The sequence below is a fragment of the Fragaria vesca genome, linkage group LG3 (assembly GCF_000184155.1).
Source record: "Fragaria vesca subsp. vesca linkage group LG3, FraVesHawaii_1.0, whole genome shotgun sequence".
Taxonomy (NCBI): Eukaryota; Viridiplantae; Streptophyta; class Magnoliopsida; order Rosales; family Rosaceae; genus Fragaria; species Fragaria vesca.
The window spans coordinates 949,235-965,679 of record NC_020493.1 but is presented as its reverse complement, the minus strand read 5'-3'; the positions used below and the strand labels follow the sequence as shown (position 1 = coordinate 965,679).

The 16,445-nt window shown below is 39.2% G+C and overlaps 5 protein-coding genes across 7 annotated transcripts; 3 read left to right on the top strand and 2 right to left on the bottom strand.

The window, feature by feature from the left end:
* The first annotated feature begins 1,525 nt into the window (after positions 1-1,525).
* On the top strand, positions 1,526-4,006 carry LOC101310868. The gene is made up of 3 exons (XM_004293301.1): positions 1,526-1,981; positions 3,084-3,242; positions 3,608-4,006. The coding sequence occupies exons 1-3, from the start codon at positions 1,682-1,684 to the stop codon at positions 3,725-3,727; spliced, it is 579 nt and encodes a 192-aa protein (XP_004293349.1). The 5' UTR covers positions 1,526-1,681; the 3' UTR covers positions 3,728-4,006.
* Positions 4,007-5,269: 1,263 nt separating this feature from the next.
* Positions 5,270-6,339, bottom strand: LOC101308947 (F-box protein CPR30-like). The gene is made up of 2 exons (XM_004295257.1): positions 6,013-6,339; positions 5,270-5,944 (listed from the first exon to the last, which is right to left on the bottom strand). Exons 1-2 carry the CDS (start codon positions 6,337-6,339, stop codon positions 5,270-5,272), a joined length of 1,002 nt encoding a protein of 333 aa, XP_004295305.1.
* On the top strand, positions 6,253-9,361 carry LOC101310383 (acyl-protein thioesterase 1-like). 2 transcript variants are annotated; one of them, XM_004293300.1, is made up of 7 exons: positions 6,253-6,262; positions 7,162-7,314; positions 7,689-7,741; positions 7,889-8,012; positions 8,105-8,226; positions 8,677-8,784; positions 8,863-9,361. In XM_004293300.1, exons 2-7 carry the CDS (start codon positions 7,167-7,169, stop codon positions 8,950-8,952), a joined length of 645 nt encoding a protein of 214 aa, XP_004293348.1. In that variant the 5' UTR covers positions 6,253-6,262; positions 7,162-7,166; the 3' UTR covers positions 8,953-9,361. The 2 variants fall into 2 exon arrangements, with proteins under 2 accessions (XP_004293348.1, XP_004293347.1); XM_004293299.1 differs by lacking the exon at positions 6,253-6,262 and having other exon boundaries at positions 7,035-7,314.
* A 622-nt stretch (positions 9,362-9,983) lies between these two features.
* On the top strand, positions 9,984-10,661 carry LOC101308656. The gene has a single exon (XM_004295256.1). The coding sequence runs from the start codon at positions 9,984-9,986 to the stop codon at positions 10,659-10,661; it is 678 nt and encodes a 225-aa protein (XP_004295304.1).
* Positions 10,662-13,745: 3,084 nt separating this feature from the next.
* LOC101309911 (serine/threonine-protein kinase HT1-like) lies at positions 13,746-16,006 on the bottom strand. Of its 2 annotated transcripts, XM_004293298.1 has the most exons (4): positions 15,267-16,006; positions 15,111-15,184; positions 14,729-15,059; positions 13,746-14,164 (listed from the first exon to the last, which is right to left on the bottom strand). In XM_004293298.1, the coding sequence occupies exons 1-4, from the start codon at positions 15,684-15,686 to the stop codon at positions 13,916-13,918; spliced, it is 1,074 nt and encodes a 357-aa protein (XP_004293346.1). In that variant the 5' UTR covers positions 15,687-16,006; the 3' UTR covers positions 13,746-13,915. The 2 variants fall into 2 exon arrangements, with proteins under 2 accessions (XP_004293346.1, XP_004293345.1); XM_004293297.1 differs by having other exon boundaries at positions 14,729-15,184.
* Positions 16,007-16,445: the final 439 nt, after the last annotated feature.

The following is a 16,445-nucleotide window of genomic DNA, read 5'->3' as shown; positions in this document are numbered from 1 at the left end:
TTAATTCCCCTGTACTTCATAGTTCATCACCAAGTTCTTTCCATGTTCAATATGTAAGCACCAATAGAAGCAAACATCTGGGAAATCAAAGCAGGTTTGCTTGGAAGGTGACCCAATAAGAGAAAAGAATGTTGATTTCTGAGAAGGGTCTCATGAAAAGGCTAAATCCTATGCACATTTCCCTCCTCTCTCCCTTCTCATATGAAGATATCAAATTATCCATGATAAACACACAGACCAATAAAGAAGTTGAACTAGAAAGAAATGTAAGAAGCTCGGTAAGCAGCTCCGTCGACAGAGATTTAGAATCTCACAACGGGCGGCCAGTAAACCTCTCTGAAAATCAATTTAGCTACAGCCGCTGTGGCAATCAAGGCAAGAGTACTGATTATAAACCCTTGCCTTGGTACAATATAGCTTTACTATGCACATTAGAATCTTAAACATTTCTGAAACAAAGAGAAAAACAAAGATGAAATCATAGAACTGAGAAACCAGAGGAACAGAGGTTGTGGAGCTAAACGGCTGAAGAGAGGAAGAGCGCTCAAGTGCGTTGGCCATCTAAAACCCTAGCAGGCCTATTTATCATAAGGGTAATCGTATGTGAGCCGCACATCTTTCAGATTTGGGGCTGCACTTCTCTACTTGATTGGGCCAAGGAATGATGAAATTTCCCAAGACAGCCCAATAAGCTTGTATCGATAGCCCTATTCTAACCAGTCCAACAATTTTTTTATTTTTTAGAAATCTCTTGAGCTCAAATTTGCATAATTTTCATTATTTGGGATTGGGTACCGGCACATGAGAGTGAGTGTGATAAGACAGCCACACAGGTGATTCATTTGAGGCCAGTGTACTCGTGCCTGATACATAATCATTGAATGTGCACTGCTTTATAATAAACAAAACCTTGACAAGAATATCTCATATGTAAATACAACGGTTCTACTCTAAATTATAAATTTGGATCCGGATTCTTTGTTTGGATTTAAGTTGTTTAGATTTCTTTAGATGTCTTATAACCATTAGATGGAGTAAGGATGACATAGTGGTCTTAAATTGTACTTAATCCAATAGTTAGAAGTCATCCAAACAAATCCAAGCAACATAAATCTAAATAGAGAAGTCAAATTCTATAAATTCATCAATGGAAAAATTAATTTAGTTTTTAAAATCCGATTCTCAAAAGAAGTTCTCTCTCTCTCTCACTCTAGCATTGGCGGGTGTGCTTCCTCACCGTAACTATGCACGATGATCAAATCATGTATGTCGATACGTAGCTTCAAAATCTCTCCAGACCTGTAGATCTTTTTCCTTCAAATATCTAGGCGGTATACTCGTTTAAGACACGTGAATTATAATTCAACACGAGGAATATCTATTCACCTACCAGGATCAGGAAAATCCAAAAGAAGAATGTGAATTTGTAAAATTTGCTTGAAGCCGCCCTAAGAAGAGGACACGTGGACCGTCCCGATTGATCGTCACACGAATAAATAGAGCAGCGGCACCGTCCAATCCTTCGAAAACACGCAAAACCATAAACGCAAATCCCCTTCTCTCTGCAAAGCAAGAAAACAAAGAAAGATCAAATCTCTCATTCTTTTTTTAGTTTTTAATTTTGCCGCGGGATCTGACGCCCATCGAATCGCCAACGCGGATTCGAATCGGAGAGATCCATATGGAGGGAGTCGGGGCCCGAACGGGTCGAACCTCGACCCGGTACGGACCGGCCACGGTGTTCAATGGCCCGGTCAGGAAGTGGAAGAAGAAGTGGGTCCACGTAGCTCCTCCTTCTCACACCTCTCACTCTCACTCTCACTCCCACCAGATTAACACCCCTAACGGAAATAACGGCTCCCACCTCCTTCTCTTCAAGTGGGCCCCGATCTCCCAGACCCAAAATGCTGTCGCCAATGGCACCGCCGCTAAGCCCGACGATGTGGAGGAGCCGCCTCGCCGCAGATTCAAGTACATGCCGGTAATTTCCATTCCCTTTGGATTTGATTTTGGTTGTGAGTTGGGTTTTTTTGTGTGGTTGAATTTGAGAGGTTAATAGTGAATTAGTGATTTGAGGAGTTTGGTAAATTTTTGTTCTTTATGATTGTTTTTTGTTTGATTTTTTTTCACCAGGAGGTGAATTTGAGTTGGTAGGTTGATGTTCAGGTGTTGATAGCGTAATTTTTGTTATGTCATTGTAGTAGGATTGAAATGTGGTTCTTTTCGCGAACTGTGATCGACTTTGTCTGCTTTGAATAAGATGAGATGTTGAGGTCTTGCAGTGATGATAATTCGCAATTAGTCGAGAGTGATCTACAATTTAGTTAGGAGTTACTAATTTGTTTTATGTTTTGGTTTCCTTTTGAGTTCTTTGGAGTTTAGTAGATAGGAAGTTTGGAAAGACTTGTAAGCCATTCGTACACAATTTTGCTGAAGTTTTGTTTGGAGTGAAGATAGACTGTTGTTCATTGCTTTGTGTGTCAAGTGCAACACTGGCTTTGTAGTATTCAAAAGTTTGAGATATATTGCCTGCTTTTTTGTGAATGTGCATAACTAAGACACTGTGAAAATTGATTTGTGAAGCCTTTGGCATGTCCAGCCATGTCTTCTATAAAACCTGCACTAGTCTTTGATTGACTGAATTAAGCATCATCTTGTTTATTTGGCCCAGCTCTGTTGACAACATCAGTATTATTCACCTTGTATTATGCACATGTATGTGTTTGGTACTGTTGAATATTGGAAGAATCAAATGGATTGTGACATATTAAGGTTGTTTGAAGATTGTATGAAAATAAGTGCACAAGGAAGTGCCCTTTAGCTGTTAGTACTGAAATTCGAGTTTATGATAGTGCTTTGGAAGAGTACAATTGTCTCATTATTTGAAATCCGCATTTGGGGTATGAACTAGCAGTTATATAGTTATCTGCGACATAGTTACTGCACAATAAACTCAAAGTAGCAATCATCACTATTGTTTGATTCAGCCTTTGTAAGGCAAATATACCACACCCACAATCTATTAAAACACATGAAAAACCATTGAATGATTAACTTTAGCTGTTTCTTGTTTAATAAAACAGATTGCTTTATTAGAGGAACAGCTAAATGAGGCTGCAGAACAGGTTGAAGAAGAGGTCAACCTGGTAGATACTGAGCCAGCTGAAACAGAGGCAACCACCAAGGGCGAGGGTTTAGATGAAAAACCTGACATTAATGATGTCCCTATGGAAGAAAATCAGGTGAATTGTTTGCCCTTTCATATGTTTGCCTTTTGAGTTCTTGTAGGTAGGACTTAGAGATGTAAAAATATGATTCTTTTTATTTATTGGGTGGGTGGAATATGGTATTCAGTTATGAATATGGACAGTTGTTATTGTGATGGACTGATAAATGTGAATCTTTATCAGTCCATCTGGACCGTCTTATAGATCATTCCATTTAGGTATCTTTTCCCCATATAAGGATCAGAAGATTTGTAGTGAATGCTACTGCATCAATGGGGGTTTAATTTTTTTTTTGGTTACAGAAGGGACCTAAAATCAATGGGGGTTGATTTACTTCTATTAGAAGTAATATTCACTTCCGATTCTGGTTTTGTTTTCAGGACAATAATCAGGTAGTATGTCAAGATCTGAATGAAAGCACTTTGGATTTAAGTTTGGGCTTAAATGGACATGACAGTGATGATGGTTCTGCTATGAAAACTGATCAAACCAGAAAGTGATAGTTGCCAGCTCAGAGGTCATTTGTTTTTTTGACACTGAGAACATTACCAGCAGCAGCTAATTTCTTGGTGCCGGAATAGATTGCAATTCTTTGGCATATAGAGAAAGTGAAATGTACTATTAGAATTCTTCATTTGAATGTTTTTCATTGTTCAGTTGATTGCTTGCATATTGCACCCATTTGGTATAAGTTGCAATACCCATTTTTTTCAGCATTAAAATGATGGAACCATTTGTACTGGGATTCGACTTTTTAATTTTGAAACAAGATTTATGATTATGTTTATTGTCTAAAACACATACAGTATTATAATTCAAGCTGTTGATCGAGTTAATTAGATGGAATGAGTTGAACCGAGCATGCATGTTTTCAGATCTATGAACTATGAAGAGAATGGTAATGAATTTAACAAGGAAACAGCATTGAATTTAACTTTGTTAGCAAAGGAAATACACAATCCACAGTGGTAACTAGCTAACCAAACATGATCAACAATCACATCATACAGTTTATACATAATCCTATTGAGAAATAGCGCAAAAAGCAAAGCTCCATGCGCAACAGAAAACGAGCTAAAGATGTGTATGAGTTTACAGAATGCTCAACATTATCTTAGCATATCATTGTCATACATTAACAAAAAAAATACAAACAGAGATACAGAGATGCTTATATACGACATAGCCTTTAATAAACAATAGCTTAGGGAACTGGTGACTTGCGGCAAGAACCTCTAGGATCCCCAGAATTGGTTCCACTTCATCTGGTCCTCAATCTTACTCTTGCTCTTGCATGTGTACACTTCAAATTTCCTACAACAAAAACAAGTGAACTTAAGAACCATCAAACATCAGAAGGCAAATACTGAGAGTTACAAGCAAAGCATATTTTTGGCATATTATAAAAGTGAAATGAATTAAGCAACTAAAATGCTCACATGTATTACGCAAGAATATCGTTTCACATTATGATATAAGATCCATTCAGGCACATATCTAGAGTGAAAAACAGCAAAAAGAAGATGCAGAATATTATGCTCATTTCGTAGTTTTAAGAATTTCAGAGACCATGGACAGTTGGCATTGGCTTTTCTGAGTGTCGACAGACTCAAATATTCAACACCATAACTAAAGTGGCTTGATACACACGGCCATGTCATCTTGATAACAGTCAAAAAGAGAGCTTAAACATGATACACATTTTCGAAACTTAACTCAGTCCACTTCAATGCAAAAGATGATACAGTATGATTTAGTTCGAGGGGCATATATAAGTTTACTTCTTTCAATTCATTATTTCAGTGGAGCAATAGGGATCAAACAATAAGTAACAAAAATCAAAGAGAATACATTGAGCACACAAGAATTGTTGGGAATCACTTGCAGTGGATTCAAATGATATTACACATCAAATTGCTACTTTAGATTCCCTTTGTTGGTACTAACTTGCAGTACATATATCAATGAGAACTGAAACAAAAATACATTAATGGAGTGGAAATGAGGAGCAACTAACCAGAATTAGGATGCAGGGTAACGATTTACTCAAGCCAAAGTAGACTCTCTTCATATCCAACCATTCCGTGCCTATATCTATCCACATGAACCTCTTCGATCTTCAATTCATTATGATAACTCTTGACCAGCTTCGCCACCCTTCGGTCACTTCCTGATTCAGTATGTATCTCCAGAAATGTACAAGTTTCAGTAACCAAGATTGGCTGGACATAACATATCTGCTTATCAGGCTGATCAGAAATCCTCAAGTTAAACAGCTTAGTCCAGGAGTTACCCTTACCATATTCCCTCATGACCCACAAATCTATAGAGGCAGCAGCAACATCCACCTGACCAAACACACACAGACAACCTCCAAAGTCCCCTAAACCTCCATACTCCTCAACAACAGGCAGCGCCATTATCCGGAACTTCTCATCTGCTAAATCAAAAGCAACTATAATATCTTGCTTGAACCTCAGCCAATGAAGTGTCTCGTTACAAAGAGTCCCCAAAACTGACATCGACAAACCCGAATATTGGGAATCTTGAATCCTTCTCCAAGATTTGGATTTCGACGAGAAGATGTGGATCTTGGATTGCTCTCCCTCCTCAAATCTAGAGTTGGCGATGAGAATCTTGTAGTCGTCAGTGGCCGAGACGTAGCCGAAACCAGTAAAGATTTGAAACTCATTTGGAACACCAGGATCAGGTAGTTTCTGGGAGAGTCCAGTTGATGGTTCCATATATACCTCTCTATATTCTCCCCGTTAAAAACTGCACTCACCAAACCACGGCAAGAACAGTACAGGTAAACCAAGCTGTCAGGTTTCGTGAACGGGCAGCGAAGGCCTGTCTTCATCACCGGAGAAGAAGACGATGACGTCGTTTGGGATTCGAAGAAGCAGTCAGAGTCGAAATAGCCGCGGAAGCAGACACTGTGACTGAGCGTTTTGTTTTCAGAAGCTATTTGGTAATGGGATGCGGCGAAATGAGGGTCTTGGAGAATGATGGAGCGCCAGCGCTTCGAAACAGAGGTGAAGCGGATCAAGGACTTGACGGGCAACCTCTGGAAGATCTTCGATATCACATCTTCAGGTATGTGCTCCGACATTTTGCAATCCCCACCTCTCAGTCTATACAATTAGTACTACTTCGATACACAAGTAGACTAGTCTTGTAGTGATTTACTGATAAAACAACGGAACTGAAGAGACAGAATCTCATCCCATCTAGCCATCTACAATGCACCCAAGACAAACCACACATTATAAATCACTAAACAAATTCTGCTATAAAATTACTGAGTTCAGCTCAAACCAAGCAAGCTACCTTAATTGGAGTCACCTCTATCTTATAAAGCTTAGTTATGAACCCAAACAATCACAGCTCAAACAATCAAAAAACAGAGAGAACCCAAGAACCCAGGTTAGGGTTTACCTAGTAGAGTGAGACAAGAAAAGAAAGGCGCCGCCTGTGAAGATTGAAACAGCAGACGGACTGAACCCCTAGAACCTAAAACCCTAAAATCTCTTACAACCGAGAAGCTAGAACAAAAATGAAACTGAAAGTAGAAGAGACTGAGAGAGAGAGTGAGAGGGTCGAGCAAGTTACCTTTTTTTTTTCTTTTTAAAAGGTGGACCCTCCGGCCCGCGCAGGCCCACTACCCTTCAAACCGCCTAGCCCGCTTAGGCCCATTTTGCTTATGTTTCGCTAGCGCACCTTTTTTTATATTTTTTTTATAATTAAGTTAAAAAAATCCATCCCCAAATTGAAGGATACTGTGGTCTTTTCAACGTTTCATTTTACCCAAAAACTCGATGATCCGTCATCATGCTAATAGCAAAGCCAACTGCTGCTCTTCTTATCGCCACCCTCAGTAGCACTGTTTTGTTCATACTACTCTCCTCCCGGCCAAACCTTTCTCCAAGACCAGACTCGATGGCTCGCAGCTTCGTTCTCTGGCTTCATGGGTTGGGCGATTCCGGCCCAGCCAACGAGCCCATCAAGACCCTCTTCACCTCCCCGGAGTTTCGGAACACCATCTGGTCCTTCCCATCTGCTCCCTCAATCCCAGTCACATGCAACTGTGAGTTCACATGTTCGGTTTCAGTTGCTTCCTTTTGTGATTTGAGATTATTGGTGTTGGGTTTAGGCCTCTATTGGACCATTGTCACTAAACTCAAGGTTTTGATTCAAGTAGTTACAATTTGTTGTGTTGAGTTCGAAAGTGTCAAATTAGCGCTTAGAGTGATCTTGATGAAGATAAAACGAACAAAGCAATGTTACTTGAGGCAGTTATTTTGTTCTGAAAGCCTTTCGAAACTTTGATGCATGAATGTCTTGATTTTGAGATGGTTAAGTTATCATTTGGGGTGGGTTTTGAAACAAGTAGAGCTTACATTGATTAGTGAAGCAGAAATATTAACTCTTTAAAGTGATTAATCTAAATTGTTATTGCAGACGGTGCTGTGATGCCTTCATGGTTTGACATCCACGAGATTCCTATAACTGCTGTAAGTCTTTCTTCTTACATGCTTGTATTTTCGAAGGGTATCGAGGCCCTGAAGTCATTCGCATGCTTTGTGCTTTTAGTTATAGTCAGAGGATGTGCCATTAGGCGAATTGCATCTCTATGCTAACTATGTTATTACATGTTTCAGAATTCTCCAAAAGATGAAAGTGGTCTTCTCAAAGCAGTTAGGAACGTGCATAAGATGATAGACAAGGAGATTGCTGCTGGCACTAATCCTAAAAATGTGTTTGTGTGTGGATTCAGTCAAGGAGGTCTCTCTCTTTCTCATTGTAGTTGCACTCGCACACGCTCTCACTTTTTTTTTTACTTGTGGTAACATGCTAATGCAATTTTGGCTTTCCAGGTGCGTTGACATTGGCAAGTGCTCTGCTATACCCTCAAACACTAGGTGGTGCTGCAGTCTTTAGTGGATGGCTTCCTTTTAATTCATCTATAATACAACAAATTCCCCCAGAGGCAAAGAGGGTACTTTTCAGTTCTGACCTATTATTTTCTACCAATACTGTGCTATACAAAAGATCTCATTTTGCTTTTAGTACTTGTCTATCTGTTATTCTCATTGTAATCTGACTATTGAAACTCAAGCAGCACATATTGATTATCAGTGTTACATCATATCTGGTGATTGACTTTATGCATTAATCACATACCCTGATCAACTGGCAGTTAGACCTTGATTTGAAGAACGAAATTAAACATGTCATATGCCATTCATAGGAGTTTGATATCATAAATTTTCAAAATCAGTTATATTCTACTGTATGTCTTGTGTGGTACCAAATATTACATTCATATAAACTAAAATTTCTTTTCTGTGGTAAATATCACATTTTATTGATGTTAGAAAGCTAGCTAGATGGTACTTTGTTGTGAAATTTCCATGAAACCAACGATCTGATACCTATTCTTGTGCAGACACCTATTTTGTGGTCTCATGGGATTGATGACAGAACCGTAATGTTTGAAGCTGGACAAGCAGGTCCTCCTTTCCTTGAACAAGCTGGTGTAAGCTGCGAGTTTAAGGTATTATCTGCAACTAATAGAGCACTTCAGAAAATTCCACTCAGTTTTGTATGCAACTTACTGCTTCTAAATTTGCAGGCTTATCCTGGTCTTGCCCATTCAATAAGCAATGATGAGCTCAAGCACCTGGAGTCATGGATCAAAACTCGTCTAAATAGTTCTTCTTGAAGATCCGTAGGGAGTGCATGCTGTTTAATCATTACAACTGAAAAAAACGCATCATTCCGGTCTATGGTATAATATTCGGGTAATGTCATATTGATGTTCTACCCTTTTCTTTATGTGAAATTAGCACCTCCTTGGATCCTATTATCCGAGGGGAAAGCTACAAGTAGCTCTTCATGATTATCTTGCCTTACTCCCTTTATCATTGTGGTCAAGTGTGAACTTCCTTTGTTCCGAGTGTTCACTATTTGAGGTTAACATTGAATTGCTAAGCCTGCATTTCCTTGCTGATGCGTAAAGAGCATAGATATAAACTTTTTTCTTTTCGGTAGTTCCTGTGGTGATCTATGGCTTAATACATACAAGTACAACTCTGTCTAACGCAGTGTGCGATTTAGACTTGTAATCTTTTCACAGGTATATTCAGCTTCAAAGTCAACAAATTCAAGCCCCAAAATGCACGTCATTAGATTCCATAAATCCAAAATAATGACAATTTTACTTGCAAATTGTCATTATCATGATTCGAAAGCATCTTGTAAACTCGCTTTGACACGGTCAAAAAACGGCATTATCAAATCAAAACCGTCCTCTACTTACATAACAAAGACATATAACAAGAAACTTTGAGCTCATCCAACACCTTCACGGATTAGGTTAATCTCAGTACTCACACACTGGTGATGAAAGGGTGAAAACTACTTAGAAGTTCAGAACTGAGATCATAAGCCCAGAAAGTCTGGTTTAAGCCCCCACCAGATTACCAACCCCTGCTAAGCACACCCACAGTAGGACAGAGACTGATCCTGGCAACCTATCACCACCAATCACATCCCTAGTAAGAATCAACCTCATTACACCTGCGTCGCAGCTGAACATAACCCAACTTCTTTCAGAAACTCATACATCATCAACACCAACTCCAATGCCCTGAATAAAAACCTCAGCAACCCTTCACACCCCAAAAACCTCTCTCTCTGTTCCTCATAAAAATCTCCCTAGCCTTCTATATCATTTTTATTCTTGCACCAATAATGAAGAAGCTGTACCGCAGAGGCACGGTTCATCCGTCGCCGCCAATCGTCTCCGACCACCTGTCCTTCCTTCCCGCCACCATCCTCGCCCTCGCGGCCGCCCTGTCCCTCGAAGACAGGGAGGTCCTTGCTTACCTCATCTCATGCTCCAACACTAACAACAACAACAACAACAACAACTTAACAGCCTCACCTTCCTCACGTAAGACCACAACCGCCAACAACAACAGAAAGAGTTCCGCCGCAAAAGGAGGCGGTGGAAGCGGCGGCGGAGACCACCCGGCCAGGTTCAACTGCAGCTGCTTCAGATGCTACACGAGTTACTGGGTCAGATGGGACGAGTCCCCGAATCGAGAATTGATCCATGAGATCATCGATGCTTTTGAATATGACTTACTTTCATCTCAGACTAAAACGGCAGGGTCCAAGTATGGCAAGAAAGACAAGAGGCAGAATAACAAGAGAGGTAAAGGGCAGGGTCAAGGATCCGACTTGAGTCTGAATAAAAAGAAGGATCATCAGCTGGTGAAGACTAACATGGTGGAGGAGATCACTAATAGTAGCAATAGTACTGATCACTCTGGTGATCTTGATGGCGATGAGGAAAGCAAAGGATCAGTGAGAAGATTTGTGAGCTTTCTTGGTGAGAGGATATGGGGTGGTGTCTGGAGCCAGTGAGCTATGATCATCAGGTGGGTTTTGTGTAGTAAAAAAACCTCATCATCTTCATGTTTGAGGAAGAAAAGAATTACTCTTTTTAATTTCCTCTTCTTCTTTCTTCAGTAAATTAATTACCCTTTCAAGTTATATGTAAAAAAGGAAATGGGTAGTTGAATTTTGACTTTTGGGTTCATCACAACATAGATTAATTTGTAGTTTGATTACTGCAAATTTACTGGGTATAGAGATGCATGTTCAAATATGTGTATGTGCAATTTTGGATTGTATTTCTGTGCTTAGTTTCTGCTTTTTTTGGTTAGACATCTAAGTAGTTCATGTTCCCAGTGTCAGAATTAGCTTGTTTTTTTGAAACGTGTTGATAAGATATGCCAAAGCAATGTGGAATCCAGAAAAAGGAAAAGCCCAGAGAACTAGTAATTATGAACTCAATAATAGCATGCAAGGTGGGTCTCTTTTTCCTCTTTTTTTTTTTTTTTTTGATACTAAAATACAAGGACAAACAAGAAAAGCTAGAGGAAACTGCCTCTTGGGCAGCCTTCACCAATTTGGTCAAACAGGATCATTCTTCCAATAGACCTGGGCAAAGGTTGGAACCAAAGGTTTTTTCCTCTTTGGTAGATCGAGTGCAGCTCTGGAGCTAGAAAGCTGGTGTGTTTGTACAAGCATCAATTCATTTTCCTAAATGGCATTCCCATTATTTTGGCATAAGGTGGTATTCGAATTTGTATTTTAGTATTGATATATCCGATAGGAATGGGAAATGGGTGTGGTCGGCAAAGCAAAAGAAGGTAAAGAAAGGGCTTCAATTCCTTCGATTAAAGCAAGCAAAGGAGGAGCTGAGCCAAAAGAGTCCCTCACTCCACTAAAATTATGACTCCAGTCCAAACCCTCTTTTCGTTATTCCCCAAGGTCACTTATTCTTTTCATAAATTGGTATCATTATTTAATATTTACCATCTTTTCTTGGACCAATGTGCCCCTAAGTAGGTGTTTATGGCTCAAAAACTTGTTCATTATGTAAAATTTGGTGGTCTTTCAATTGAGACATTTGGATTCCCTTTGAGTTTTGAAGGCTAAAAGAGGTTGGTAGATTTAGGAGAGAGTTGTAGTTTACCAAACGAAAAGAAAAGGTGATCCATATATCGCTTTTGTGTTGTGTATTCTTTTTGGTGCATTAGTAGTTTTGGAATCAAATCAACCAACGAAGAGGCATAGACCGCATAGTGACAATGTGACCCATACAAGAGCAAAATCACTCGAGTAAGTAAGCTCACTTAAGCAAAACTTAAGGCAAATGAAAACACTACTCTTGTCTAAAAGAAAATCTATGAAAAGACAAAAGTAGACGAATCTCACTATTTTTGAATATTTAAATTTGGCCAAATTTTGTTCTAGGTAACATTATGTCAATAAGCCGTATTTGTAAAAGTGGGCAAAAAAAATTTCCAAGGTGTTCTTAAGCTAAAATAGAAATTTGCTTCATAACCTCACCTAATCGTTGATTCACTTGTCACATCATAGATAATATATTCACTTTGTTTGATTCATGAATTCGCGAAACCTATGACATGAAATAAAACAGACAAATGCCCAAAATAATGTAAACAAAAACTCAATCACTTGTTCAAAAATTGTCCGTTTTCAGTAAAAAAAAAGTTTCATTTCTTAACAAGATCATGCGTATCCGTCTCTAGTCTCATGTCACAAGCGGGTTACTTTATGTCTTTAGAGTTGGTAGAAATGTAAGGATCTGAAATGTAAAGAGGATCAAGATAGGTTATAATTAAGTTCGTTCTTATGTAAAATAAATTTTTTAACCATCAAATTTCAAAACATTTCAACTCACTGAAATGAAGGGTGTTTAGGTAAATTGATTGGGAGGACCAAACTTTATTCTATGAATTTTGGGAGCCCTGCCTATAGTCTACAGTCTATACACTTATCTTATATTTTATGAATTATTTGAATGTGATTAAATTTTGTAATATCAACATCTTTGGAATGCGCATCAGCTGCTTAATATACACTAGTGGATAGACCAAATCAAATAAATATACAAAGAGGGGGACAATTGGCTCAACTCTCGGTACCTCCACCACAATATTCCCCGACCATACCTCACCATAGTCCGCTTACATGCACCCACACATCATCACCGTAGCATCACACTATTCCGACCATTTTTTACCGTTATCGTGCCACCCATTTTTTTGTACCGGTAAACATTTTTTTTAAAACAAACACGACCGAAAATATATACTAAATTCTGAAATCTAGTAGCCAAGAGATAATCGGTTATTGTATTGCTAGTACACACTTGTATATACTATGGGTGTTTTGTGTAGAGAAGACCGGGGAAATTGACCAAATAGCCAAGTCCGTTGTAATGGTACGTATTCGGCTCTCACGCATCTCATGATTTTCATCAGCGCAATCCTTTTCCCCATCTCTGTATTTTCCTTTGTTTCTTGACCAAGTATCAAAAGGAAAGGCAAAGTAATCATGAGAAAGAGCCTAGTTTCTAAATTTGACCTCAACAAACAAAGCCAATAAGGGTCAAACTCTATCTTCACGATTGATCACCAAAATCTTCAGAGCAAGATTGTGGATCACAACATCACTCGAGAGCTTTTCTTACAGGTACTTTTCCAAAGGTTGGCGCTCACATTATGTATATGATCTATCTGTGATAGCAACTCCTGCTTTTCTCGACTCCACATGAACATGACGTTCTCTACTACAAGGACTCTATAGCTTCTGGCTTCTGGCTTTTGCATATTGTAATCTTTAATATGAGTTTTTTCAGCTCAACCAAATTGCTTTGCTGACAACACAAGGACAACAAAACCCAGTTTCCTGTGAGAGATTATAGTGTATGAGTAATTTGAATTCAAGACCAAATGATACTGTTTTCTTTCTCGAGTAGTTTCATGGTTTGCTGCATCGAATTATTGAAGTGATAATACATGGCGTAGGTTCTTCCATTCCCACAAGCAAGAACAATCTTTCTGAATAAATGAAGGAATCCAATCTCTTTTCTCATTTGGAATTATATACTAAACATTCATTGATGGGGATTTTCAGAACCAAACAATTAGGATCAGTTGATGGAAACTAAGTACAACAAAGTTTATAATCATCGTAGTGTTACATTAGGTAGTTAAAAGAACTTCATGTACAAATTATAGAGGGGCTAATCCTTTATCATGGAAAGTAACAACAGTAACCAAAATACCTTCTAAGTAATGGTGTCAGGCATGTACAGGTATGGAAGAGCTCAAGGATACACAACCTTTCAAGCGTTCGAGGATGGCATTTCGACTTACCAGCCTCGAGTGATGTGTGAGAGGAAGACCTTCCTTCACACACTCATCATACTTCTCCAAAGCAGACACAATGTCGCTAAAATCTGGTCGCTTCGAGGGGTTCGGTGCCCAACAGCGCTTGATGAGGTGTGCAAGTGCTGGTTGACAACTCGCCGGCAGTGGAGGCCGTTCATTCTGCAACATAAAAATGAAACTGTAAGAAAACTTCTGCAGGAGACTCATTTTCAACATATTATAGTTCATAGTTAGGCAAGCACTCAAAATGGAAATTGAGGATCTTATTCTTGGCAAGGATTCCTCAGGGACAAATAGGAAACTCATAAAGGAACAAGTTCCTTAAACTAAGAAAGATAGAATATATTCTTCGAGTACATGCAATGGTTGATTGTCATTCGCACTGGAACATGTTTGGCACAATAGAATCTTCACTTTGCCAAATTAAGGTGAGGGGAAGAGAGAATCATTCTTAACTTACATTCGGATGGTACATCAAAACATCATCACAACCTAACTTACTGCTTAACTAGGCAACCAACAGTAGGCTCGGCAAGAAAACATTCATGTTGCAAAGTCACAGAACACACTTACGTTAAACTTGGACTAAGCTATGTGCGCTACGATTATCATTACTGATTGATTGTATTTTTGTAACAAAATAATAAACTCAAGAACACAGAAGTATCACACAGACACAATTCAAGTATCAAGTAAGCAATTTGAATAGTAAAATATGTTTACCTTCTCAGCCACAGCAAATGCAGCCTGCACAGGAGTCATTCCTTGAAAAGGAAGCAAAGATGTTGTCAGCTCCCACAGCACAATCCCAAAGCTATAAACATCAACTTTCCTAGAACAAGGTTTCTCCTTGATCATCTCTGGCGCCATCCAGCGATAAGTCCCCTTGTTTCCTTTCGTCTCCTGGCACTGTGTTTCAAGGCACGATGTGCCAAAATCTGCCACCTTCACCCTCATATCATCATTGAGTAGCAAGTTATTTGACTTTAGGTCTCTATGGATCACACCTTGAGAATGAAGATACTCCATTCCCCGGGATATGTCAAGCGCTAACCTCAGAATCGTCTCTGTCGAAAGCGAATATGGCTCTTTCTTGTTGAGATACATCCTCAATGTTCCTTGTGACATATACTCTGTGATGATACAGTACACAGGTGGCTTTTTACAAGCTGCAAGAAACTGAAACAAAAAAAAAAGTTCACCAATTTTAGGAACATATATTTTCAATTGCTATACAAATTAAAACATATTAACACAATACCTGCACTATGTTGGGATGAAAGAGCCGCGAAAGTAGAGCAACTTCAGACTTGAATTGCTGCTCAAGTAAGGTTCTGGTCTCCTCCCTCTGGTTTGGAATCCTCACCATTTTCACAGCAACAGCTCTCTGCTTGTAAATCCCACGGTAAATCCGACTGTGTGCTCCTGAAGCAAATTTGTTACCAATGAACAGCTGAGAAAGATCAGCAGTCCACTCCTCCTGGTCCTCCTTGGCCACCTCCCAAGTCTCCACATTTTCCGACTCCAATATCATAGACCATGACTCCAAGCTATCAAATCTCTTCCTCTCCATGTTGTCCATGTCTGAATTGTACTGGTATTTCGAAGACGACGACGGATTTGGCAACGACTTGCCCTTCGACTTTCGGAGACGAAGTGAATGGAAACATGAGGTCGCCATTGGGAAAGCCCTTCACAGAAAACCCTGGAATGGATCGTATGAAATTTATAGGAAGCTTTCTGGCAATATAGACAATCAAAAGGAAGATTGATTTTCCTTCTGAATGTGTGAATTGATTTCAGAAAGTGCATGAACTGATTCAGAAACATGGGTTACATGGAAGAGTGGAAAATAGATATGGGTTTTCATCAATAACTGAAACAAGGAAGTTGAAGCTTCAAAATTTTCAGAGAAGAAGCAGAGAGATAAGAGAACCAGGAGACTATTTTCCATTAAAAATATGAGCTTTTTGATGTGTGTCAAAGCATGAATGAGTGAACTGAAACCTCCTGATTAGAACAGAGTACATGGACAGAGACATAATCTGCTTTCATGGTTTCAAGAAATTGAAGCAAAGGTAGAGAAACTGCATGGAAACACAGAGTTCTCAGATGAAGAGAGAAAAAGGGTTGCAGATTTTGTGATAGGATAAGGAAGATTAGGTCGTTTGCCAGTAGAAAGATGAATTCAAAGGCAGAGATTTCAGGGGTGGCTCGTGATTGCTTGGTTCAAAAGTTGTTTACTTTATCATTTTCTTCTAGAGAGAGAAAGAGAGACAGAGAGAGTTCGATACAGCTACTCTGTTTCTGTTTCAGGTTCTTTTTAGCATCACCATGTTTGCCACAGTGCAGTGGCAGGAAAGGGTTTTGCTTCAGATTAACTGAATGAATATGAAGTTGCTGTGGTTGGAAACTCTAGGGATATATCCCATTCTTCAAC